The sequence below is a fragment of the Lontra canadensis genome, unplaced genomic scaffold, assembly GCF_010015895.1.
Source record: "Lontra canadensis isolate GAN:19392208 unplaced genomic scaffold, GSC_riverotter_1.0 scaffold123, whole genome shotgun sequence".
Classification (NCBI taxonomy): domain Eukaryota; kingdom Metazoa; phylum Chordata; class Mammalia; order Carnivora; family Mustelidae; genus Lontra; species Lontra canadensis.
Window position 1 is genome coordinate 2,910,324 of NW_022631117.1, and position 25,952 is coordinate 2,936,275.

General features: G+C 44.3%; 1 protein-coding gene across 4 annotated transcripts in view; it reads left to right on the forward strand.

Moving 5' to 3' along the window:
- FGF13 (fibroblast growth factor 13) overlaps positions 1-25,629 on the forward strand; it is a 468,515-nt gene extending 442,886 nt beyond the window's left edge. For all 4 annotated transcript variants that reach the window (XM_032841401.1, XM_032841400.1, XM_032841403.1 and 1 more), the window contains 2 exons: positions 22,738-22,936; positions 24,217-25,629. In XM_032841401.1, coding sequence (XP_032697292.1) covers positions 22,738-22,936; positions 24,217-24,353 — 336 coding nt within the window. In that variant the 3' untranslated portion in view covers positions 24,354-25,629. The remainder of the gene's footprint in view (positions 1-22,737; positions 22,937-24,216) is intronic.
- The last annotated feature ends 323 nt before the right edge of the window (positions 25,630-25,952 follow it).

The window sequence follows — 25,952 nt, forward strand, 5'->3', positions numbered from 1 at the left end:
ATGAAACACACGACAGTGGCGAGCAACCTGTGACAGCGAACAATTCAGCTACTCCTATACCTTATCAGCAATCTTTTCCCTCTCTCGCTTTTTTACCAAAGTATTACAAGGCAGATAAATTAAATTAACTGTCTTATACTCTTGGTGGCATCTGGAGACTGTGTGAGAAGCACGGAAAGCCTCCAAACAGAATTGTGGTGCCTCCCGGACTCCCTAGTGTGGGAAGTATCTAATACAGTTAAGTAATGCAACAGCAGTAACGTCATCAGAGTTCACGGTGAAGTATTTTCAGTCATCCCCACTGGAGCTCCAAAGCACCAAGTAGACTCAGTGTCACAGCTTAGAAAACTGCTGCCTTCCTAAGTTGGAGGTCCCTTGGTAAAGAAAGAGATCACGGTTCGGATTTATGTAAGAAGCACGAAACTCATCATTATTCCGTGTCCACAAATGCAAATCATAGAAGGGCACCAAGCATCTGAGAAGGTGAGATTGGAGGGTCATACTGCTTCTGATAAACTCTAATTTATTCAGTGACCAGCCAAAGGAGAAGGCTGAGTAAGACGGCTGTGATAGAGATTGGGACGAGGAGGGAAAGTGACGTGGGCATTCACTAGCTAAGTATCACCATGCACGTATAGGTCCTAATTCTTCTAGCGAATGAGTAGCAGGAGTAGACTTCTGGAAAAATAACACAGTGTGTATTATCTAAAGGAGCAGAATTCCTCAGATGTATTTTTATTGGACCTTTGAACTACAGAAGATGGTTTTGGAGGCAGAAATTCTTCCTGTTTAAGTTTTCTTTAGTGGATACTAAAGGGAATGTGTGTTCCCTGCGTAACTCCCCGAGATAGGATAAATTTCGAATCACTTGGTTCTAACAGTGAAAATCTCTCAAACAGAGCAACATTCAAATAAAATGTATGTCCTAGCGTACTTCTAGGAAGGGCACTCCAAATCATTGGCTAGTGTAAATCACTTAAAATATACAGGCAGGTTAAAGAAAGATAAGGCTTCTGTTACTTATTCACAGCCCAGAAGATTTTCAAGGAAGGCTACAGCATTTCACGTTGAAAGGACTGGGCTCTGAGAGTGGTTTCCTTTTATAGATCAAATTGGAAATCCAGGTAAATTTCATGTCCCCTGAGCAATGTTTACTAAAGTCTGGTGACAGAACCAAAGGTCCTTCCCCACTACAATTTCTTGATCAAACAGAATTTAACTGGATGTATAGAAGCTTCTCCAGACACTGGAATGTGCAGACATTTTTCAGATAAACTGAAAAGTTATTTCCCATAGTGCTTCATAAGAATGATTCTTCCTCTGTATCAGTACATTGAATTCAAATTTGTCATAATTGTAACTTTTGAATTATCTCCCTAGCCAAAATTAATTTTAAAAATGCAACTTAAAAAGTACAATTGGAATAATTGTATTAGCTGGTTGCTTTCATTTAAGCATCCGTACAAGAGGAAACAAGGTTTTGAGGATTAGTTCCTTGCATGGGCTGCGCAGCCTAATGGATAGCAATTGTAGTGAGGGCAATTTCCGTTAGAAACTGTTGCTTGTATCTACTTGTACCTTTCTTTTAAAGGTAACTTGTCTGTTTTGACAAGCTCACATTTTTTCTGCTCATTCTGAAAATTACTTGGGAATATTTCTTGAGTGCAGAAATTTATTTTTCCTTCTCTCTTAGAAGAAAAAGAAAAACAAAGGAGCACAAATATTTTAGTCCTGGTGGAATCTAAGTGCTTGACTTCACTAGTTGGCTTTGTCTCATGGGGTTTTAGAAATGGGGGCTTATTTCACAGTTTCCGTTTTCATGATTCATGATTCATCCTTGAGAAAAGAAAACAACTTGTTAGGCCTGATAAATATTTTACTGCTGACTTGTACATGGTCATTTTAAAAATCCAAAGCAAGTCAGTAAGTCAAGGTCTTCATTAGAATCTTCTGCTGTCTTATACAGTAATTGCAAAAGAAACAGAATCATCAAAGACCTGTATTAATTAAATATTTCAGGCTGTGATTCATGGCATCAGAGCAGTAACCACAGTGGGGTTGGTTGTTTCTTCCAGCAGACAAAGTGCTGGGAAATAAACAGTTTCCCTTGTGGATTACTAGAATAAGCCTTCCTAAAAACCAGCCATCAGTAAAAGACTGGGTTTCTTTGAGCATCTAGCCACAGCTGTAAAATTCAAAATTGAGATAATAAAAAGTACCTGAGTGGCACAGTGGGTTAGGTTGTCCGATTCTTAGTTGCAGCTCAGGCCATGATCTCAGGTTCGTGGGATCAAGCCCCACGTTGGGCTCCACACTCAGCAAGGGGTCTGCTTAAGACTCTCTTTCCCTTTTCCTCTGCCTCTCTCTGCCTCCCCCATGCTCACTTGCTCTCTGTGTCTCTCAAATAAGTAAATAAATAAATCTTTTTTTAAAAATTAGTGGTGTTCCCAGCATCTCATGCAGTATGGTTATATAACATTGAGTCGGCATTTTAAAATAATATTTTCCAATAGATTATGTGTACCTGCGATTTGAGGGAAAAGCTTCTAATATTGGCTTTTTAGGGAAAAAGAAGAGTGCCCATCTTTAAATGATCGTGCTGGGATTAAGTCAGTGATTGCTAGAGATCTATCTGTGTTTGGTTCTAGTAAGATCATTCAAGAGCGTGGAGGGATTAATGTTATTTTGATAGTAGACGCAGTCACGTAGACACTTAATCCGTAAGTTAGTGGCTTTAATGGGTCATATTTATTCGTGATAAATGAGACCCTCGGGTATCGAAATTAAAACTAAAGATTCAACTACATCTTTCCTTTGTTTCTAAAAATCTAGTTCAGTAGTACCCTGCCCGTAGGTGGTCAATTAGCATATGCCAATTAATTAGCTTTGTTTATGCTAAGATTGATTTCCTATAATTTTTAAAGTATGAGGCTTCGTTCAAGAAGGACAGTGTAAAGAAGTCATTTTACCGATAATTGGGGATCGAGCTCTGAGTGTGCAGGGATGTTTCTGTGACAGCCAAGACTGCCCAGCCGTCTCTGTCTGCCTGGACATCGTGCCGATTTTCCAACCTTCAGAAGAGTGTCCATCTTTCGTCTTACGGTTTAGTAGTACCTGCACAGAGGATGGAAAAAGAGGTTGTGTTTCCCCCCCACCACCACCATTTTTTTTTTTCATTTTTCACCTCCAGCATTGAATTAGTGGTCCTCGGGATAAAGTAGCTATTAAACCTGGGTCTGGGATGCTCTTCCCAGGCAGGAGCTCCTTCCCTGGCTAGAGAGCTACGTGTTCTCCAGGATCCCCCAGTGCACTGTGATTACTCCTTCCACACTCACCCTGCCAAACAGCATTATCCCAGCGCCATGTCCTGTTCCTTTAACCAGGCCGTGAACAATGATGAGGAAAATTGCTACATGCCATTCACTGCTCTATCCCTAGTGCTTAGCATCGCAGCTGAAATTTTCATGCATATAGTAAGGTGTTCAGTAAGTGATTGCTGAATGGACGAATGCAGCATCACAGGTACTGAATGACTCCCACAGAGCGGGAGTGTTCCCCAAAGAAGGTGTGTGTTCTCTAGTTCCGTGCTCAAAACATAGGGTTAGCACAATCAGTGTAGGTGCTACGAATACATGCAAAGCATTAATATTCCCAGGTATGTTCCACATGTTAGCCTGGGGTTGGATGCCACATAATGATCACACTTAGCTATTAATTGCAAACCCTTTTGATTGGACAGTAAATAATTATCCTTTCACGATCATTATGCATTATCCCGACTGCCTGGCTAAAATCTGCTTGGGGCAGCAGCCCCTAAGAGGCATGGGCACTTTCCATGCTCTCACTAAATTGCACACCTAATCTTGGCTTCCCTGGGTTTACTAGTTGGTAAGATCCTAAATAAATGTGGGTGGGTGTGAGTGTGTTTCTGCACATCCATCCAAGCAGTAATCCGCTGATTGCCCGATACTTGGCCAGCACAGCCCCTGCCTTCTCTGAGCTTGTAATCAAGTGGAGGAAACACACTTTGAACTGCTGATTACAGCCGAGCATCTACCCAGGATTCCCTCTGCAGCCAGATGACGGTGGCAGAGTGGCGTCGTAATGGTATTCGTAGTCATGGGTATGAACGAAACCACACGACAGGCCTCGGAATGAGGACGCAGACAAGAAGGAGGTGTGCTAGAATGAGACACATTTTTAGTAGTCACTATCCAAAGTGAAGCTCTTGCAGTTCATTGCCTGGCAACAGGAAGGCGGCTGCACTCCTCAGAAGCTGAGAAAGAGCAGAGGAGGGGAAGAGCAGCCCCAGAGAAATCCCCCAGGGATTTCTTAGCCAGATGTTTACAAACTATTGTTTAAAAAAATTCCAAAAGGTGGAGGCTCCTAACCTGTGCTCCAAGGGTGATTGATTCAGGACAGAGAAAAACAGAATTGACTCCAAAAACGAGTTCACCTGCCACCACCCCATTTAGGAACCAGATGCCTAGATCAGCCACCAAGAAGCAGAGCTGCTGCTGATCGCAGGCGCACATGGATTGTCAGTCCTGCCTGGTTTCTACATGGGAGGGACGTGGGGCTGTTAGCTGCGGGCACTGCGCTGGGATTGCACTCAGGCACGCCCTACCTGTGCTTTATAGCAATGCAGATGCCCTACAATACTGCCATTTGGTCCTGAGTTTAAAACATCTGCTTAGAAATTTCTCTATCTGATGATGAACGAGGCAGCCCTTTACAAATCTTCACCTCTTTGTCAGTCCTCCCAGCAACCGGATGAAGAAAGTACTCTCTTTTCGCATTTTAAAGATGAGAAAACTAAACTTGGAAGTTCCGGTCTGCGCCCAATGTTACCCAGTGAGACCTGAGTTCTAATCATGGCTCTGCCGCTTTCTGGCTTGAAAGGCTGTTCCCTCAGCCAGTATACAAGTCGCCTTAATGGGCAGCCTTTTGCTACTAGCCTTAGTTAGGATCATTTATCTACTTTTCCTTTCACCACTGTACGGAAATCAACAACAAACCAAGACGTTTGATAGAATTGAACAAATCTGAACAACCAGTTTCCACGAAAAGAACAACTATGGCCTGTTACACTTGTTGCCTCACTGTCTCACGAAGGTCCGCGATTGAGTTCAATAGTTTATATCCCAAAGAGACTGTCTTGCAAACCTCTTCCTGAACCTCTGCTGTGGGCTAAACCACCCCAGGCATTTGGTTCGGTACTTACGGGTGTACTCGTGAGCATTGCCGTGGAGTCCTGGAGTACCTGTCCACTTGCCTCCGGTGGCCGTGGTCATCAGTGAGTGGAATAGGGGTACGCTTCGCATTTATTGCTGTTGCTAGAATCCAGTAAGTTTATTTATGTCAAATGCGATTCACAATTTAAACCATTCTCTTCTCTGTCTCCTTCACTGTGCTTCCTTTCGAATTATTCCTTTCTCTAAAGACTATCTGAAGTGGGGCACCGAAGTGAGTCTTCTAGCCCACTGTACTTAATTAGCAAGTTGTGGCATTTATTTCTCCTTTAAAAATCTCCATCTTCGTTTTGGTGAGTTGAAGACCAAATGGGGTCCACGGCAAAGAAATGTGATTATGACTTATTTTGCACTCTGAAAAACCATTCCAGACGGGGACGTGTGTAGCTGGAGACAGCCGAGTTCTGCACAGACTGTATCGGGTTCTAAGCCCCCATGAAAAACGCACTGGAGTTAAACACGAGGTCCCTGGCTAACCTTCTCTTGATTTTTTAGTGTTTTAATCTTTCTTCAATGGATTTTAGCGAAATCATCAAAAATAATAACATTCTCTTTGGGAATACGTATTCTTCATTTCTTCTTTTGTTCAGTACAATGAACTGACATTTCTCATATGTTGAGAAGACTGCACTTTCGTATATTACCGAGATAAGCCCTTGAAATATACTAGCCATCAGGATTTGCCACTTTCAGTGATTAATTACCTGTTGGCAGGCACACTTTTCAAAGGTATTCTTTTTAGCTATTTCCTTTCATCTTAACCCACACTGTTTTGTGAGTAACCTTTCATGTATAGCTCCAGAGAGTTTGAGTCAAGGTTTATTTTGTTTCTTTGGGCAGAGATGCTAGTTTATAATTATAACGCAGATCATAACCACAGTGAAAACGAAAGCCCCAGTAACAAGGGGAGCCTGAATATAATTTGGGGATGGCTCAAATTCTTTAATACTTACGTGAAGGCCTTAATAATCTGAACTAACTCGTCCCTTTAATCTATCAGGCCACCAGGAGTCACCCATCTATTCATTGTGTGGATTTTTATGGCACAGCTACAGAGCAGAAGGCACTGTTCCACATACTGGAATACAGCCGTGTACGAAACATAGTCCCTGCCCTTGTAGAACTGATGTGCTAGAGTTGGTGGACAGATGGTGGATAAATAAAGTAATGCGTAATTTGCTTTGGCGAATAAACAAGCAGGATTATGGGGAGAGGGCATGCTGAGAGGTAGAGACAACTTCTGCATAGGGTGGTCAAGGAAAGGCTCTCTGCGAAGGTGGCGGGTGTTTGATAGACAAGAGGGAGGGCTTCAGAACATTCCCGACAGAGGGAATCATCAAATTCAAAGGCCCTGAGGGAAGAATATGTGTGGCGTGTTCAAGGGACAAACTAGGAAGCCAGTGTGACCGACATAAACCGCAAAAGAGAGGAAGTGACAGAGGAGAACCAGGAAGTAGTCCAGATGGGATAGCTTGTGTGGTCTTACCGCCCAAGGCGAGGACTTTGGCTCTGACTCTACGTGAGACGGGAAGCTATTGGAAGGTGGTGCGTGGAGGAGCATTCGCTCTGTGGGTCACCATGGAATTGGCAAGAACGTGTAATTAGTTCAGGCCATCCCATCCCCACTGCAAGGAGGAGAAAACGAGTACATTCATTTAACTCAGCCATCAGCAATGCAGGAAAAACAACTCCCGCTGAAGTGAGTCAGTAGCATCTTCATAAACCAAAGCAAGCATATTACTCCTTAAATGACAGCTCAGTGGCCTCAAGGAAATAGCGCACCTTCCTGAGCACCTAATTTACTACCAGGCTGTGACTCGGGCTCAGGGAAAATTGAACCTATTATTGCTTCCTCAAAATATGGTAAGCAACTGTGGATGAACAGTGAGACTATTTAGAAGGACAGTGAGTTCATGCTGCCAAGAAGACAGATCTGTCATCTGCAGCCGCTCTCACGCCGGCTTCGTGTGCGTGTCTGCCCTCCAGCGGTTGCTGTTTGCACACCCATCCCTTGGCTCTCCTATTTGCACACGTCACCTGATGTGTTTGTGCAAGATTAAGCACTGCAGTTCTGATGGCTTCGTACCTGTTTGGCCTTTTCCTGTTCCTTTCTAACGCTGGAGAATCAGCGAAGTCCCGGACAGCTGGGCCTGGCTGCCGCAGCCACCCCCAGAGCTAAGAGGTTGGAAACTCTCTTAGTGTTTACTCAGAATATTTGTACTGCCCTTCATTCAGGTCACTTAGCTCTGGCCTCCCTGTTTACTCCTTCCCCCTATGAGTTTCAGCAAATATCCAGCTTCTGCGAACATTCTCTCACTAGATCGCAACTTCAGGGGCACCACAGTATTTAAAGCGTGTTGTTTCTGGTGATTGGCATCTAGTAATCTCACCATGCAGGAGGTGATTTCAAAATGCGGCCTTATTCTCATCTATGCTCATAGCCTGCCCGCAGTCACTCGTGGTTCCTGTGATTACACTGGTGCGTGTCCGGCTGGTCAGAGGATAGGCGACTTCTGTGTTCTTTCACACACTGTCATCCTGGCAACTTCGGTCACTCTCGTGTGATCCCGAAGGATCTGTTTTTATGTTCCGACATTAGCTCTTGCTATTCTAATCTCTCTCGACCCAGGAGAGCCACACTTTTTCCGAGTGACAGTTGCTTAGCTGCCACTGCTGATGACACCAGAACATGTAACTAGAACCGATGAAATTAACAAATGCGTCATTTTTGAAGGGAAGAAATGCTCAGTTGCGTTATCCTCGTAGGAAGCCGTTACAGTAGGTCTCCATCTTTCTGGGCCAGTGTAGACCACAGGAATCAGTTTGGGTCTGTCGTCTCTGACTATGAGGACACAGATTGGGGCTTTGCCTGACTTCTGGCGGCAGCTCGGGGAGGGCTCTCTGGACAACGGGCTGGGGAAGGTGACTGCTATTCCCAAAGGAAGGACAAAGTACATGACAGACCCTCAAGAAATCCTTGTTGACTTAAATGAGTATCGTCCCCATAAAATAGTATCTCAAATAATCAGTCTTCGTCAGTCAGCCAGAGATGATACCGCACATCTGGCAAAACAATAGCCGTTATATAAAGACGTTGTCTGGAGAAGCTGTGACTCACCAGGCAAATCCCGCATGGGGATTCTGTACACAAACCAACTCTTTTCTGGGGCCTGAGCTTTTACCCGCTTTACCGGGAGAACAGGGTAGAGTAGCGAGGCTCCTCTGAAAATGCTTTGTTTGCTGCGAACCAGCACTTAGGACTGACTGTCTTCTCTCCTCCCCTGAACCGTTGGGACTTGAACGTCAAGCACAGAACAGGGCTGCGTCTCTGTTCTCCAGCAGTGGGTTCCAGAGTGCAGAGAATATGGACCTGTGGCGGGGAGGGAGAGGGGAGAATTGGATGTCGCACCCTCCCCACCTGCTCTGCTCCCCCAGAGAAATAACTCGGGTAGAGTTCTGTGCCTCTGGTCCACCCTGTCTCCCTGACAGTCGTCACCTTGCCGTCAACTATATTTTAGTTGGACTTCCACATCTCACCAGTTGTGTCTGGAGCTAAATGGGGCAGTTTCATTCTGAGGACTGTGATCTCCCCAAAGGGCCACAGCCTTCTCTTTCTCTTGGGGAAGGCGTGTCTGTCATTTGCACCCTCCTAGTGCTGAGGAACGGAGGAGGCACGGTCATGTGGCAGCATCCCCAGTTTATTCAGAGACGTTAAAAAAAGGAGGGGTGCCTGGGAGGCTCAGTGTGTTAAGCCTCTGCCTTCGGCTCGGGTCATGATCTCAGGGTCCTGGGATTGAGCCCCACATCGGGCTCTCTGCTCAGCGGGGAGCCTGCTTCCTCCTCTCTCTCTCTCTCTGCCTGCTTCTCTGCCTGCTTGTGATCTCGCCCTGTCGAATAAATAAATAAAAAATCTTAAAAAAAAAAAAAAAAGGAGACACCGTCCCACTGCTGATGTGAGTCCTGGAGACGCGATGCCTTGGTGATACGGTTTCTCACATACCAGTCACGTGCATTGAGCAGCAACTTTGTATGGAGCCATTACGAGCCGTAAGACTAGGTACAAACACATCATGAATGTTTGTGGTTTTAGCCCCCTCGATTACCTTTTAAGTAATTTGGACCACTTATTTGCCCATTATTGATTTTTCATCCCCAGTCACCTGGTAAAAATTAGCATGAGAGAACTAATTGAGCCTTCTCCTGTTCAGATATAATCTCATTACCCCCTTTCTTGATGCTGGGGAAACTCTTCAGAAATAATCAGTTATAAAGTGCTTTTGCATTCCAGCCAGCGCTGAGCCTGGAGGTTTCTGACAACACTGACGTTTGGCTCTTTTTCCTCTGTGTGCTGTGAGAAAAAAAGAGGGGCTGATTATTAGCAAGTGGCCCCCAAAAGAATTGTATGTGTGGTACACGGTACCATGACATGAGGCAGGTTGGAAGCTCAAGAAGTTCAGCTCCTTTTTTTTTTTTTTAATGAAAACAATCATAATAGTGCAGAACATAAGGAAGAAACTTGGGGGAGGATGAGGATTGGTTACATATCATACCCCTGTGACCCAGCGGTTCTCTTTCACTGCGGTGACCATCCCAGACTCCAAAGCACAGCCATTGGGTTGGAGGAGACACTTGCCCATTCATAAGACAGATCCCTGCTACTTTCGGTCCTGGCCTCATTTCTCCAGTCTGGCTTAAGTGGAGGAATGTTACTGCTAGAGTTGTAGGGGAACACGTGCGAGATTGTGGAAGACCTTGAACACCAGACCAGGGAGTTTGGAGTTTATCCTGTAGGCAGCAGGGAGCCATTAAAAGATTCTGAACAGGAGGAATGTAAAAAATAGGACTTGATTTGGATGCGTGTTTAGTATAAAAGTGCAATGATAAGATATATTAAGGGAGTGTTATGGTTCTGTTCACAGAATGAATATAACCGGAGAATTCATCTCTACTAGCTGTCTAGTTCAGCTTTTACAGCATGCAAATTTTCAGGGCCAGCTGTAAGAGCGTGATGGTAAAAGAACAAAGTAAGAATTGATAATGGGAATGTAATTGTAAAGAGTGGGATTTTCATGATCGAGATCACGGGAAGCACAGAGTAATAATCATCTTAAAGGGTGACTGTAGAATTATTTGTTATTTTGTTTGAGTTCTTTGAAACCACTTCTATGCTATATAATTACCTTAAGTTTTAAGTGTTCCCTGCAGGGATAATTTATGCATTTTGCATTCTCATGCAAATGCTTTAACAGTCTACACTGCGGAAAATGAAAGCCAAAAATTATTCCGAGTAGGTCATGGCTGTGCAAAGCTTATGAAGTATTAATCCTTTTTATAGATTCTCATAGTTTAGATTATATTCCTGCATTGTGTTTTCAACTACGGTAACACTTAGGGAACAAATATTTGAAAATTTAAATTACGTATTTTGATAAGGAACCATAATTTGCCTATTTTCGTAGTTTAATGTCATCAAAACCCTTTTTAAAAATTTAATATAAAAATGTTACAGTATCTCGGGACAGAACAAACCAAATTGAATTTAAGCTAAGCTACCCGAAGCTTATTTTTGAATCACGGCTGGGTACGTGGTGTCAACACTCCTGAAAAGCACATTTTTAGAATCCAGGCTTCACTGCGGTGGCTTCTGATGTGATGGTGAGAGCACTTGGCATCACTGGCGACGGCACTTTGGTCCCAAGTCGGGAACCGTTGTCGTGTTGACTGCCACATAGATACACAGCTGAGTGTTACATTGCTCTTAATGAAAATATAATCCGCTTTATGATGGTGGCATTCATTCAAAGTGTCTTATTTTAATGAACTTGCACAGAACTTCTCTGCAGTAATCCTCAGTTTTTCAAGAGACCTGGATCTCTTTGTCATCACTGTCTTTTTCAGAGGTATGCGTATTACACATAGGAAAATCCCCAGGAAGAAATAGGTTTACTCTTCTGTCTGGCTCCTCTGTACAGATGCCCACTTCACAGGAGAACAGACCTGGCCCTGGGTGGCCTTTCAGATTTTACCCTGAGCTCTGAGCACAACTGGGAATTTGGACAGGAAACAGCTTTTTTTTTTCCCCAAAGAGGAAAGATAATTTAATTTCCCACCTTCCCCACTAAACCTTGGTGGGGAGTGCAGGATGGTAGACATTTCTCGAAGGTCACAGGATTATAGAATTATGAAAAACAAATCATCACACTGACTTTCACTTTTTATTGTCTTTCTCTGTTTGTCCCCCATCTCAGCTTTATCTCTCTGTATCTCTCTCTTCCCAGCATGTCTGCTTTCTCTCTCTCTCTCTCTCTCTGTCTCTCCAACACATACAGGCATGCATGCACGTGTGCACACACATACACACACCTTATAAGATCAATCTCTGTGTCTCCTTCCCATCACCTACATCTGCACCTGAAGGGGCAAAAGCCTAGTTTCAGCAAACCTGCTCTGGGGTCATCCCCGACAACCTCCTAGGGTAGAGAGGTCACTGGAAAGAAAACAAAACAAACAAACAAAATAAACCAAATGTGCTGAAATTCAGTCATGAACATTTTACAGTAGAATGAACTTTCCATGGCATGATCTGGGAGAATTTAAATCGACGCATTAGTGCAAAGCTATCTGGCGAGCTGGAGAAAGCAGTGGGCTGAGACAGGCTGACAGGCTTAGCCTGAGCTCGGTGCTAAGGCTCTTCCTTCCCGGGACCAGTTAGGGCTGCTGTTCCTAAGGCTTTTTGCAGCCCCGGAAGTGTCCTGAGAGCTCAGGTTGCCTGAAGATAAGGACTGCTCCCATGTCAACACCAGCTACCGGAAACACATTCCAGTTTCCTCTAGAAGGAACTGCTTCCCGGCTCTGGAGCTCTCCAGAAGAACATGGGAAAACCAGGTTCCAGTGTGTTAGCATCTCTGGTTCCACTTCCTCAACCGTAAAAAGAGTTCTTGAGAGAGAAGGAAAACGTCGACCAAAATCTATTATAATCATTACCTTTGTTATCATCATCATTTTTCAACTGTCCCTTATCTGTCACTTGAATGCCATAACTGTTGAAGCAGTTGTCAAAAACTTTAAAAAGTAGAAACTGCTTAAACTTAAGGTACTGTTAGATTTTTCATTATTGTTGTTATTAGTAACCTACACTATGAAAGTAGAAGTGGCAAAACAATAGTTTAGAACAAAAGAAGCGAGATAATAATGTTGTACTTTCTGTGGCATAGTAATTAAAATGAGACATGCAAATGTCATTTGGCCCATTAATACCGGATTATTCTCTTAAATATCATGTGGGTTCCACTGATACACATTAGAGTAATGCAAATTTTAGAATCTTAGGATATTTTAAGCCCCAAATTCAAAGCTCATGTATTGTTAGCCTTGAAAAGGAACCCCTTCGGAAAGGAATTCCCACATGTTCGCTTAGTGTGTAATGTGAGCGCCTCCCAGAAGTGGAAAGGTGCTTCTCCACTCATTTGTTTTCACTGACAACTGCTAGTTTTCTTTTTAAAATTTTACTTATTTTTTTTAAAGATTTTATTTATTTATTTGACAAATAGATCACAAGTAGGCAGAGAGGCAGGCGGGGTGGGGAAGGGGGGAAGCAGGCTTCCTGCTGAGCAGAGAGCCTGATGTGGGGCTCGATCTCAGGACCCTGAGATCATGACCTGAGCCGAGGGCAGTGGCTTAACCCACTGAGCCACCCAGGTGTCCCAAAATTTTACTTATTTTAGAGAGAGAGTGTGCGAGCTGGGGGAGGGGCAGAGGGAGAGAGAAAGAATCTCAAGCCGACTCCACTGCAAGCACGGGGCCCAACACAGGGCTCGACCCGAGGACCCTGAGATCATGACCTGAGCCAAAATCAAGGGTCGGACACCCAACTGACTGAGCCAGCCAAGCACCCCCCAACCGCTAGTTTTCATGCCAGTTTCAAGTTGGGGTGGCGAGGATGCCACATCTCTTCTCTATCACACAAACTACACGTGAATGAGAGGGAGGGGCCCCCATAGCCGTGAGCACATGCACCTGTGCTCGCCACCTTCCACGCCCCCCACGATCCCCGCTGTGCATCCCAGGATGCCGGGCGCCTCTCGTGGGTGCAGGTGCAGAGCGCAGGTAGATGGCCCAAAGCTGGGAATCTGGGAAGCGGGAGAGGCAGGATTGAACAGAGCTCTTCAGGGATCCCAGAGACAGGGCCCACGAGAGGGAGGAAGGCCTAGACCTTTTGCAGATACTGCACCTGCCATTTAAAGGAGATCTGACCTCACAGCTCTCGTCTGTCTGTGCAACAACGATTTGTGTGAAAGGGTACACTTGCGACCTGTGGTTTTATCGCTTGTGACATGGGAGACTCCTCTCTCAGGCCAGAGGTATGGAGTTACCACAGAGAGCCATGGTCAAGATGAATTAGACACACACAGATCATTACATACACACAGGGGCCTCTTGTGGTCCTTGGCCCACAGTAGGTTCTTGGAGAGTAGGGGTCCAAAATGAATTCTTCCATCTGTGTCTTGGCTGAATGAGCCAACTTTACCCCCTTCAGACTTTGGGTAAATCTTGATAGCTCCTTTCAAGGGGCAAACTAGAGAAAGGTACTGTCTTCATAGAAAGATGACTCTCCTTGTAACTTCCTATCCCTGGAAGTAATTCGCAGGCGCAGTGTGATGTGGCGGGCCACTACCCCTCCGTGACACCTTTCTTATCCCTGGTTCATAGATTAGGCCTCTGCACCTTGCCCTGCAGTTCCAGGTTTTCTGGTGTGCGGTGGCAAGCACGCATTAGTGACTTGCATTTGAGCAGTGAGTGTTGTCTAGCATCACTTTCTGACCTGTGCAAGAGAAAAGATAAGAAGCCTTCTCTGAAAGTCTTTGAAGAAGCAGACTGGGAAAAGTTTGCAGCGTCCCCAGTCTTTGAATTTTCAGACAGGAGCTTGCAACAGCCCTTTAAAAAGATACAACCTACTAAGCTTCTGCTCCTGCTGACTACAGATAACTCCCAGATCTTCCTCTTGGAGATGGATTTAGATCCCGCTCTGAAGTTATTACATGGAAGAGCACGGCCGCAAATGAGAAAGTGCCATAGTAACAGAGAATATTTGCCCAGTGGGCACAAATTAATTCTAGAAAGCAGCCAGAAGACCTGGAAGTTTATTTTTAGAAAGCATATCTGATATCTGATTCCCCTCTCAAAACACATAGGTCAGCCATTCTATAGGAAAAACCCACATCCAGAGTTAATGCATATCATAGACAAGAAAAGACTGTTAGGGAGTTATTCAGCTAAGAGAAGTGTTCTTCCCTTGGGAAAAAAAAAGGTTACTTTACCACAGACTTTTGTGAAACAGGAAGATTAAATCTAGTAAGATTTGAAAATTAATATGCTGGTCACACAGTCTCTCTACTGTTTGTCTTACAGAAAATGAAGGGTGTCTTCCGCTCCCTAATCACATGGCCTAAACAATCTGTATTTTTCTGCAAGGGGGTGGGTCACACTAACACTGTCTTGAACCAATTACGCAGCCTTGGAGACATGTGGCCCATCCATCTTACTTACAAATCGTAGCAAGTTACTTCCATTGCAAAACCTATTTGCTGACCATGTTTGGAACTGAATGAGGCCTTTGGATCATGTAATTTTTTAGTATCATGACAAAAACAACAGCCCCTCTTGGGCTCTGTAAGGGATGCATTGTTTTTGTTTTGTCTCCTGCTTTTTTCTAGCTTATTTCAGTGTTTATAAAAATAAAACAAATCACAAGTGCCCGGGTAGGTCAGTCAGTGAAGCATCTGCCTTTGGCTCAGGTCATGATCCCGAGGTCCTGGGAGTGAATCCCACGAGGGGCTCCCTGCTCTCTGGGGAGTCTGCTTCTCCCTCTAGTCCTCCTCCCACTCATTCTCAATCTCTCTCTCTTTCTCAAATAAAAAAGTACAATCTTCAAAAAATAAATAAATCGCTTTGTAAAATTTGGCAGTCTGGGTAGTAGTCCCTGGTGTGAGACTGCTTTACAGAAATGTATGAAAATCCAGAAGAGGCCAAATTGTATTGGACTAAATGAACTCCAGGCCTAAAATATGGTGAGATCTGTGTCCTGATTCTGTTTTAAACAGGCCATTGATTGACAAGGCCATATATATATATACATATATACATATATACATATATGTATATATGTATACACACTTGTCATTTTGTTTTGCAAAGAATTGAGAAAAAGCAATATTGTGCTGGCATATTTTGTGGGGTCAACCTAAGATAAATCAAAGCGTCCATGAACTATCTTGGAGCATGAAAGTGCTACCAAGAAATTCCACCGTAGTCATATAAGGAAAAATCATCCCATATCCATTTTCTTAATTATAATTTGCATTTCTTCACAAAGGGTTGCTAAATGGCATGCGTACTTGGAAGTCATTTGGTTGCACGGTATTTCACAAGGCCCATTTGTAAGCACTTCATTTCTTCAGCGCCGTGGCTGGAAGCACCGCAGCCTTTGCAGCCTGCCGCAGACAGAGATGAAAAATGAAAGGAGGCGAAACAGTTTTCTGGGAAGCAGGCTTGGAGGAAAGCACTAAACACAAAGTGTAATTCATGGGCAGTCCTAATTTGGGGGCAGAATTTATTTTCTCCCATGTTAATAAAACACATATAAGCACAGCCTTTATAAATGGATTCTGGAGTGAAAAAAAATCTTGGAAAGAAATGAGAATGTATTTATTTAGCCCTGGTTTTCTGGCCATGTATTTTGAGATATCATCCCACATTTCATGTTTAGAGAGCTGTTTTCACACACCTCATCCCGCTGGGTCCTCATACAACGATCCAGGCAGGTCAGCAGGACTGGTTGTCCCCCCCCACACACACACCCATTTTAACAAAACTCAAGCTGATAGAACTTACTTGAAATGTTTGGCTATTTGCAGACCCAGAGGGCAAGAGTAGAAGTTCAAGGCCCCTATCTTGGTTATTAGTAGGAAATCTCTTACTCTTGCTGCTTGAGCACTGTTATGTCTTCATTATTGCCTCTTGTCTTTCCTTTCCCTTACTCCCTCCCTCCCTCTCTCCTTTCTTTCCTCCCGCTCCCCTCCTCTCTTCCTCTCCTCCCTCTCCAGTTTTTCAAGTTGAATGTATCTGTCGGCCCCCTTCCTCCCTTTAGCACCTGCTCTCCCTGGCCTCACAGGCAGGCTCTGACTTGTCAGCGTCTACTCTAAACCAGTCCTCTACGCTGAGCGCGCCACACTTTGCCCATTTTGGGATCCATACTCGGGAGCTTCCAAGCTCCCTTCATATGTTATTCCGATCTTTCATTTATTTATCTCATCCTACGTGTATTGATCAGGGACCGTAAGCCAGGCCTTATGCTAGGAGCTGCCCTCAAGGATCTCACAGTCCAGAGGTTGTTTGAATGAACATACCACTGTCTGTTTATCATGAATTAATAATTTTGCTTAGCTACAGTGCACCAGGTGAGTATCGATTCCCTCTCCCCCAAACTCTCCCTTCCCGTTCTTTGATCTTAGTAATAATGAAGTTCATTCGCATCAAATGTACCGTGGGAGAGAACATCAAAGTCCTGAATATAATAATTAATCCTGGATTTTGAAATCACTGATCGAGGGGAGACCTATAGAGAGAATATAGGTAGTTACAGCATCACCTCCATGGGTCCGACTTGTATTGTAAGAATCTATTTTTTTTAAATCTTTTAACGGAGTCAAAAATCGAATTTTAATTTGCATATTATTTTCATTAGTCCAGGGGATAATTGACGGGCATGAGTCAGACGTGCCAAAGTAACTGCTAACTTTAAATCTAGGAAATTAATTGTCATCCGAACATGGCTCAGAATTCAAAGAGTGACCCTGGCTCTTGGCGGTAATTGTTAAATTAATTGGATTGTCAGGCTACTGAAAATGTGGCCAGAAGACAGGACCAAGCAAGAGGATTAAAGGGAGAGATGAGTAGTTACAATATGTTTATAAAACCTGCTGAAAGGAAGAAGTCGTTTTACTACATTCGTTTTTTTTTAAGTGTCTTTAAGAGCCCACTCATGTATCTATAAACTGTGTTGGTTTCCGTGTTCTCTGGCGCCTGATTTACAAAGCGTTATGTGTGAATAAGACAGAATGTATTGGGAAATTCTCCTCTAGAGCAGGACGCGTGCACTTAACCCGTCCATATGTGAAGGGCTACCCTGGATGTGCAACGCTGCTGTCATCAGCTGTGTTCAAGTCCAAGGGCTTCGTGTTGCCGTCTGAGGTATGGATGACCTCAGCAGACTATTACTCTCGTTAGATCTGAGGGAACTCATGCGGCCTGCTTAAAAAATATTCCTCTCGAGAGAAATGTGTTAAAAGGAAGCACTAACAGGATACATGGCGATCCTCAGAGCGTCAGCACCCGCTGAGGGACACGTCCCCTGCCTGGCCCCCCTTGGCCAGACCGCCGTCCCAGCCCACGCTGCTGCTGAGCCTGCGGCACCCTCTCCATCCTTGGCTCTCAGTGTCAGGGGCAGCCCAGGGTGCAGTTGCTCCTTCTGACCCTAAGAGAAAAGGGCAATTTACACAAGTCCAAAGCCATTTGTTCCTGGGGCAAAGCTGCCTTGTGGCCCGCCGTTGGAGCTGGGCGTTATTTGCATATAGCCCACGTTACCGCGGGACGGCGTGAATCCCTTTGCCATTGCCTCTCGGAGTCTGCCTAGAGGTCATAAGCCCTGGCTAGCGGTGGCGAACCGTGACCATTTGTGGCTGTAAGTAACCTCCGATACATTCTGTGAATGTGATGGGGAGGGTTTCAGATGTTTTTTTCTCATCAATGATATTTCAATCTCCAAAAAACAATTTTGCCCTTAATAAAGTGAGTACACTGGTAAAAAGAAGTGTTAGATTTTGCTCCTGGATCTGCTTATTCAGCATAGATCCTTCTTCCTTACCCAAGATACAATCATGATAACTAACCAGTATGGATTCCTTAGATAAAAGGGTTCAATATCCACTGAGAAAAGAACTAACCTTGAACTTCAAGGAGAACAGAGATGATGATACAGAGGAGATTTAAAGACAGATTGATTATTTCATGAACTAAAAAGATGTTATTCCTCTGGGGGGAAAAAAAAATACCGATATGTGTGAGAAACAACTTTTAGGAGAAATCAATGCAAAAAAGTTATAAGATATAAAGCCCCTTTGCTTTGGTTCTCATGCCCGGGAACTTCTTAGAAGCCACACAGGGAACACCTGGCATCTTTTGAAACCTCTCGTGCATTTCTCACGATAGCAGATTTTTATCTACTGCATGTGAGATCCAGAAGGGTGACGCCGCCTCTGTTTCACGTCTGCCGCGTGTCAAGGCCACGATGGTACCTTTCTCAGGAGTGCTCCCGCTCATCTCCGCATCCGTCAGAGGAGGCTGATTCCTCACCACACATCTGCCCGGCATCCTCTGGATAGGGCTTCCCCAAGACGGTCAACCCAGTCGGTACCTGTTATTTTGTGTGACTCACTGCTGAGGCGCAGAGACGCACCCGTACCCCTCTTCCCTTTGCTAGTCTTTCCTGTGTTGGGTGGGATGTTCACATTCTTCCACACTGGATAAAAATGAAGCCTCTTCTGCCTACTCATTCCAACACAGGATAAAATGACAGTGTCACACACAGAGAACAGAACACTCCTCTGGTTGCTTCAACATTCTTTTTTTGGCCTCGTTTTCCTTTCTACTGAGTTTCTGAGTCCAAATTTAGTGGTGATGACTAAGAAATTGCCAGGATGTGACAGAGCATTCAGTTCATTGAGTCCCTTCCTTGCCATTTTTCAATAGTTGTAACAATCGCCAAGTTTTTCCTCCTAATGTTGTAGGTGCCAGTATCTGCGTAGTGTCTGTTATTCTTAACAGATACACGATCGCTCATACAGGCTGTGTCCGTGCACTGACAGCCTCCTTCTGCAGACAGCCGACTCCATATGGTATTAAGGAAGTTCCTGCAGACTTTTTACTGGTTGGTACTTCTGAATCCCAGAGTTTCTCAGGCTTAAATCTGGATCTCTGAAGTCCAAACCCTGTAAACAAGAGCGGAGTGGTCCGCCGCGTGCTAGGCAGCATGACCAGTCCTTTGCAAGAGGAGAAGGGGGGTTCAGAAAACAAGACAAGTTCCTTGCCATCTGGAGCCGCTCCTGCAAGGCCTGAGCCTCGGGGCGAGCTAGAGGTGTCGTTAGGGCTTAAGGGAGCATAAATCCACACAGAATCGGTTCCCACCGAGGGAGATCCTCTATCCGAGCTTGGCCCTGAGGGACACGAGGAAAGCCAGCAGGCAGGCAGGCAGAAGACTGACACTCTAATAAGCAAAGGAAATGAGTGGCCTCTGGAAAGGCACAAAGGTGCACATGACCCTGTGGCAGAGGGTGAGGCTGACATCAGGGTAGTTACTGAATCATAGAGAATTTTAGATGCCGCATCAAGGAGTTTTGTTAACCATAAAACCAGGCAAAACCATCGAACGTTCCTAAAGGGGATGTCGCTTTAGCAGGGAAAGGTGCTAGCAGAAAGGGAGACACCGGAGAGGAGGTCAATTATACCTGGCCAGCAGAGAGTGCGGGGGCGCCAGCTGGAACAGTAGCCGTGGAAATGGAAGGTAAAGATCACGGGCTGGAGGGATTTGTGGATGGTGAATTTCAGGGTCCCCGTAAGTTTGAAGCGGGAGCAGCTACCAGGGTAGGGTGGTGGGCAATAATGACTGAGACAGGGGAGACACGGAAGTGGGGGGTTCGAGCGACTGTGGCTCCTTCAAATAGTATCCTTCCCCTCTTTGTGTTTTGAATTCCTACCCACCCTTCAAAGCTCACCTAAAATAACAACCTCTCCCGTGAAGCCCGCCCCTCCGCAGTGCCCCAGTCAGAGTGAAACCAGGCTTCCTCCGTTCTCATGAAACGCCTCCTTTGTGTCCCCCGTTCTGTACTTGGTGGCAACACACCTCGTGTCCAAATCATCTGGGTATATGGCCAACTGCTGCAAATACCTGGGAAGGTTTCAGAAGCTTTTAGCACGCAGTGCGGAGGATTGGTGGAAACCGCGTGTTATAAATGAATCCGTGAAGGCTGCCATCACACGAGACGTTAACTGCAGCCCTTTTGGGGGACCTGCTGCAGCAGTCATCCCACCCCACCATCTGGAAGTCCACCATACAGTATTTACGCACCTACACAGAATCACTCACCTCCAGCACACATGCTGTTCACCATATTTATTTATTTATTTATTTATTTTTAAAGATTTCATTTATTTGACAGAGAGACACACAGTGAGAAGGAACACAAGCAGGGGGAGCGGGAGAGGGAGAAGCAGACTCCCCACTGAGCAGGGAGCCTGATGTGGGGCTCGATCCCAGGACCCCAGAATCATGACCCAAGCCAAAGGCAGATGCTTAACAACTGAGCCACCCAGGCACCCCCACCATATTTATTTTTGAATGTTTTCTGACTCTTTATAAAAGTAAAACTCACCCTCTAAGGATGAGATTTTTTTGCCCCCAAATGGTGATTTCTGTTTCTTTTTTTTTTTTTACTATTTTATTTATTTATTTATTTATTTATTTATTTATTTATTTATTTGAGAAAGCACAAGCAGGGGGAGTGGGAGAAGCAGACTCCCTACTGAGCGTGGGGCCCCTTGTGGGACTTGATCTTGACCCTGAGACCTGTGCTGAAGGCAGACACTTTAACTGACTAAACCACCCAGGTGCCCCCCACAAATGGTGATTTTACTCCCAAAGAATTTCAGCAACGTTCTACCAACTATCCTCATCACTAGAAGATATGTGGAGACTTCTAGTCACATTTCTTTATAGGCATACACTGGATTTCCCTGTTGAGAATCTCACAAAAGGGAGTCTTTGCAGCCCCTAAATGGAACACCACTTCCTACATGGGATCGTTGCCTTGGAAATACATTTCTTCTTGCACAGGTCGAACTTGTGTGACTCTTTGAAGGACTTACCGAGTATGGGCCTAGGCTGAAATAACCCCCAGAGATGATTCCAGTCAGTGCTTCGGAGGCCAGATGGGGAGACTTGGTGAGCTTATGGAGCGAAACAGGTTTTGTGGATTCCCAAAAGAAAAGAAAATGTGGCTTAACTTTCAGAGAAAGGCTGCCCCATATGAGGAACCAGTCCGTCTTTGCTGAAGTGACTTGAGATTGTGAGAGAACTTCAGATTCTCTTGTGCAGATAGTGTGCATCACTTAGACTGACATCTGATGTGAAAAGAGAGGAAGGTAGGACCACAAAGGCATGGTTCAGAAAGGGCTGGTATCCAGAAAGCAGATGGTATTTTACAAGGTGGTTTCCTTTCTAGGGTTTTATGAGCGGTTCTTCCTGACGAGCATCTCAGCAAATTAGCAAATATCTAAAATGGCTTCCTTGGTGCCGCTGTCACATGGCGTTCAGCTAGCATTCTTCTCCTTGTCTCCCACTGCGGATGGACCCTCCCCTATTCCATGGGCTCCTTAGAGATGAGAATCTGCTGCTCATTTCATTTGGCTTACAAATGGCCACTTTTAATGGCTGTTTATTTCATACACACAAATCCACAACACTTGAAAGAAGGCTTTGGGGTTTTTTGTTTGTTAGTTTTGTTTTGTTTTGTTTTGTTTTGTTTTTCCTGTAATAGTCTGTTGGATCAGGTCCCCTTCATTTGTATGGGCAGATCCAGAGAAAATATGGCCAAGCACATGGCAGAAATCCCATTCCAGGGTTCAGAGTCCCCTGGGCTGCTGTCTCAGGTCTGCTTGTGGAATTACTGTAAATTCCTTGCTTCTCTATCGATTTGCTTGTAAACATTACTGTAAGACAAGGATGAGGTGAGGGGAGATTTTTTTTTTCTTTTTTAAGTCAAGGTCCAATGATTAAAAAACAAATCGATTTGGTTTACCTAAAAGCAAAAGGTCGCTTTTCTTTGTAGCATCCCTCTAGAAATGGAGGCAGCCACTAATGCCACAGGGTAACACAAATTTTAGCCTCGGGCAGTTGACAGTTATAGCGCTTGGTAACTGGAGAACCTATGAACATTAAGTAGAAGGACCAAATGTTTATTTTCTCATACTTAATTCCGAAGGGAACAAAGTGCCGTGTGACAGCTTTATACTGATCTTTCCGATCTTTAGCTCTTGCAGTTGTCCAAATTACATATTATATAATTTGTATAATAACTTCATATTACAGTTATGAAGCTCGTTGTAATTTTTCCATTCTCTCATTACAAAGAGAGCTAATCATTGATCAGAGGCACTTGCACTTAGGGCTTTTTCCAAAGCATCACGTGAATTATATGTAGTTATATATAGGCTTGGTTTCCAGTGGTAATAGTTTATGCCATTAAAATAGAGCGCTGATCACACGGGCTTGAACAAAGTCTGTCCTGAGCTCCTAAAGGTCAATAGCACATGGTTCTCCATGAAGTTCAAAGCTATAAATATTGAGCTTTGGTTTATTTACTTGTCTTGCCAGGAACATTTTACACCTGAGTGCAAATTCAAAGAATCGGTGTTTGAAAATTATTACGTGACATATTCCTCGATGATATACCGCCAGCAGCAGTCCGGCCGAGGGTGGTATCTGGGTCTGAACAAAGAAGGGGAGATCATGAAAGGAAACCATGTGAAGAAGAACAAGCCTGCAGCTCACTTTCTGCCCAAACCACTCAAAGGTAAACTTGATGCGCTAGGACTGCGGATTGGGCAAGTGCCCTTACTTAACGCAATCCTTACCATCATGCTTCGCTTAAGTGGAACGTAATTCTTCCCCATTAAAGGCAATTATGTGGAAATTTAGTAACGTTTACAACACTTAAAACATGAAGCATTGACAATAGCATCCAATCTTCTGATTTTAATTTTCCCATAGTACGTGTATAGATAATAACACCTCGCTCTCATGGGGGCAGCTTGAATGCTAACCCAGGACAGCCAAGAACCCCAAATCTTGCCAAAACAGTCCCTGGACAGAAGCACAGATGCTCAAATGTATGCACGCTTAACATTTAACCGCAAAGCTCCTTGGGCCCCCTGGGAGGACCCAGCGATATTATCCCAACGGTTTCCCAGTTTGGCCAACGGTCATTGGCAGATCAGTAGCCAGTTGGCAAGGGTAAGGGAGAGCAGTGGGGTGCAGAAGATAAGGATGTTACAAGTAGCTGAGACATGGTAGAGATGGGCTTGAGGATGTGGCCAAAGCAGAGCAAGACCTCCAAGAGGTCATTGGCTTGGTGTCAGAACCAAGGTGAGAGTAGCAGCAGACGGTCCAATCGAATCCACATGGCACAGCTCAGAGGCCTGTGTTCTGTGGCCAGACTACCTGGATTGGAATCCCAACTCCCCTCTGTCCTCACTGGGTGGGTGTGGCTGGATTACTGACCTGTGTTCCTCACCTGTAACATATGGATAGAGCACCCAAGTCATAGGATTCTTGGGGGATTAAACGAGGTAATGCACCTGAAGCACTGAGCACAGTGTCTAGCTCGTTGTGGGTGCTGTGTCAGCTCGTGGTGTCACTCGTAGCGCAACATGACCATGGACCACATAATGCATTACGACTTGTGCTAAATATTTATGCTCTTGGAGAGTAGCCTTTCAAGCACGATAGAAACTAGTGTTTTCATATGTTTTACATTTGAATATTTGGCTTGCACAGCATGCCGTAGATTATATTTAAACTTCCAAGAGCTTTACTAAAATGCATTTTTCATTAATGCCTTCATGTATAGAGCCATAAGTGATGGGAATGAGGCATTAGAATTCTTTGCACACTACTGCACCAAAGACTAGGTTTCGCTCAAGCTGAGCCCGTCGCTTCTCGGCAGAGTCCTCAGAAGCAGCATTCTCCGTGTTCAGCCTAGAGCAGGGAAGCCGAGTGGCCAGAAGACAACATGAGGGCCCACGCAGGGTGTACGCTCGAAGGCCTCTGACCCCGTGTTTCTCTGCTTTCCAGTGGCCATGTACAAGGAGCCGTCACTGCACGACCTCACGGAGTTCTCCCGGTCTGGAAGCGGGACCCCAACCAAGAGTAGAAGTGTCTCCGGCGTGCTGAACGGAGGCAAGTCCATGAGCCACAACGAATCAACGTAGCCAGTGAGGGCAAAACAAGGGCTCTGTAACAGAACCTTACCTCCAGGTGCTGTTGAATTCTAGCAGTCCTTCCCCCCAAAGTTCACAATCGTCAATGACGTTCACCAAACAGACAGGCAGAGTTCACTAGTCTCTCTGCCGTGACACCTTCTTATCATCCATACTAACGCCCCATAATTTCTCTTGAGCTTGTGCAAAAGAATGCCAAGCTTTGTCAGTGAACTAAATCCTGGAGAAGGACTGCCCAATTTTCCCATGATCTCACCTGTGCTTTGGGGATGACAAGCCAAAAACATTTCACAGCACTAATGCTGATCAAAATTTGCTCTCCAACCAAGAAAATTTAAAAGACCACAATTGCTCTTCAAAAACAAAAACAAAGGAAAAAATCAAAACAAAACAAAACAAAACTAACTGCTTAAATGTTTTGTAGGGGCAAACAAAATTATGTGACCTGTGTTGTTTTCTTGGCTTAATGTTTTCTATCTACGCTTGATTCTTTACTTTGGTAATAGTGCAACTTTATGATTTCTGAAATTCAATGGTTCTATTGACTCTGAGTCACTTAATCCAAATCAACCAAATTCAGGGTTGAATCAGAATTGGCATCTCAGGCTCAAGGTAACAGTGTTCTTGTGATTCTACCTTTTTTTTTTTTTAAAGAATTGTAGTGTATTCTGGTCAAGTTCTTGTGCTGTATTCCGTGAATAGAAATTGAGGTGTATTGTCAACCCCAGTCAGTAAAGATTACTTAAAAGAAAAAAGATTATCCTCAAGTGTAGATTTCTCTTAATTCCATTTGTGTTATCATGTTCAACTATTGTTGTGGCTTCTTGTATAAAGACAGAAACTGTGGAGCTGTGACGTCGTCTTTTGTGTTGTTAAAATAAGAAATGTCTTATCTGTATATGTACGAGTCCTCCCGTCGTTGTATTTGGCATGTGAATATCGTGTACAAGGAAATGTTAAGACTGGTTACGCCTAAACAACATATACTTATACTTGCTTCTGGAAAAGTGTTTAAGACTTAGCTAGGTTTCCATTTAGATCTTCATATCTGTTGCATGGAAGAAAGTTGGAATCTTGGCATAGAGTTGCATGACATGTAAGATTTCGTGCATTAATAATTGTTAAAATCTGTGTTCCAAAAGTGGACATAGCATGTACAGGCAGTTTTCTGTCCTGTACACAAAAAAAAGTTAAAAAAAAAAGTTGTTTAATATTTGTTGTTGTATACCCAAATACGCACCGAATAAACTCTTTATATTCATTCAAAGAAAAATCCTTCAACGTGTATTTATTGTTTGTCCTGTGCCATTAACTGTCATAGGAACTGGACCTAAACACTGAATTATGTATGTAAGGTCACTGCCCTCAGTCTACAGTCTAGGGATTCGTAGTCACATGAACGCTCTTGAAAGTGTGTCTATTGTGTTAGATCTTGGACTCAGACCTCAGACTGGAACAGAGAATTCTCATTACCATTCAGTGATGGAATTGTACAGATGACACCCATGTTCTAGTATCCTCTCTGCCATTCACACTGTCCATTCCCCTTTCCAGCGCTCATTTCTCTGAGGAGGGAAGGCACAGAATTAA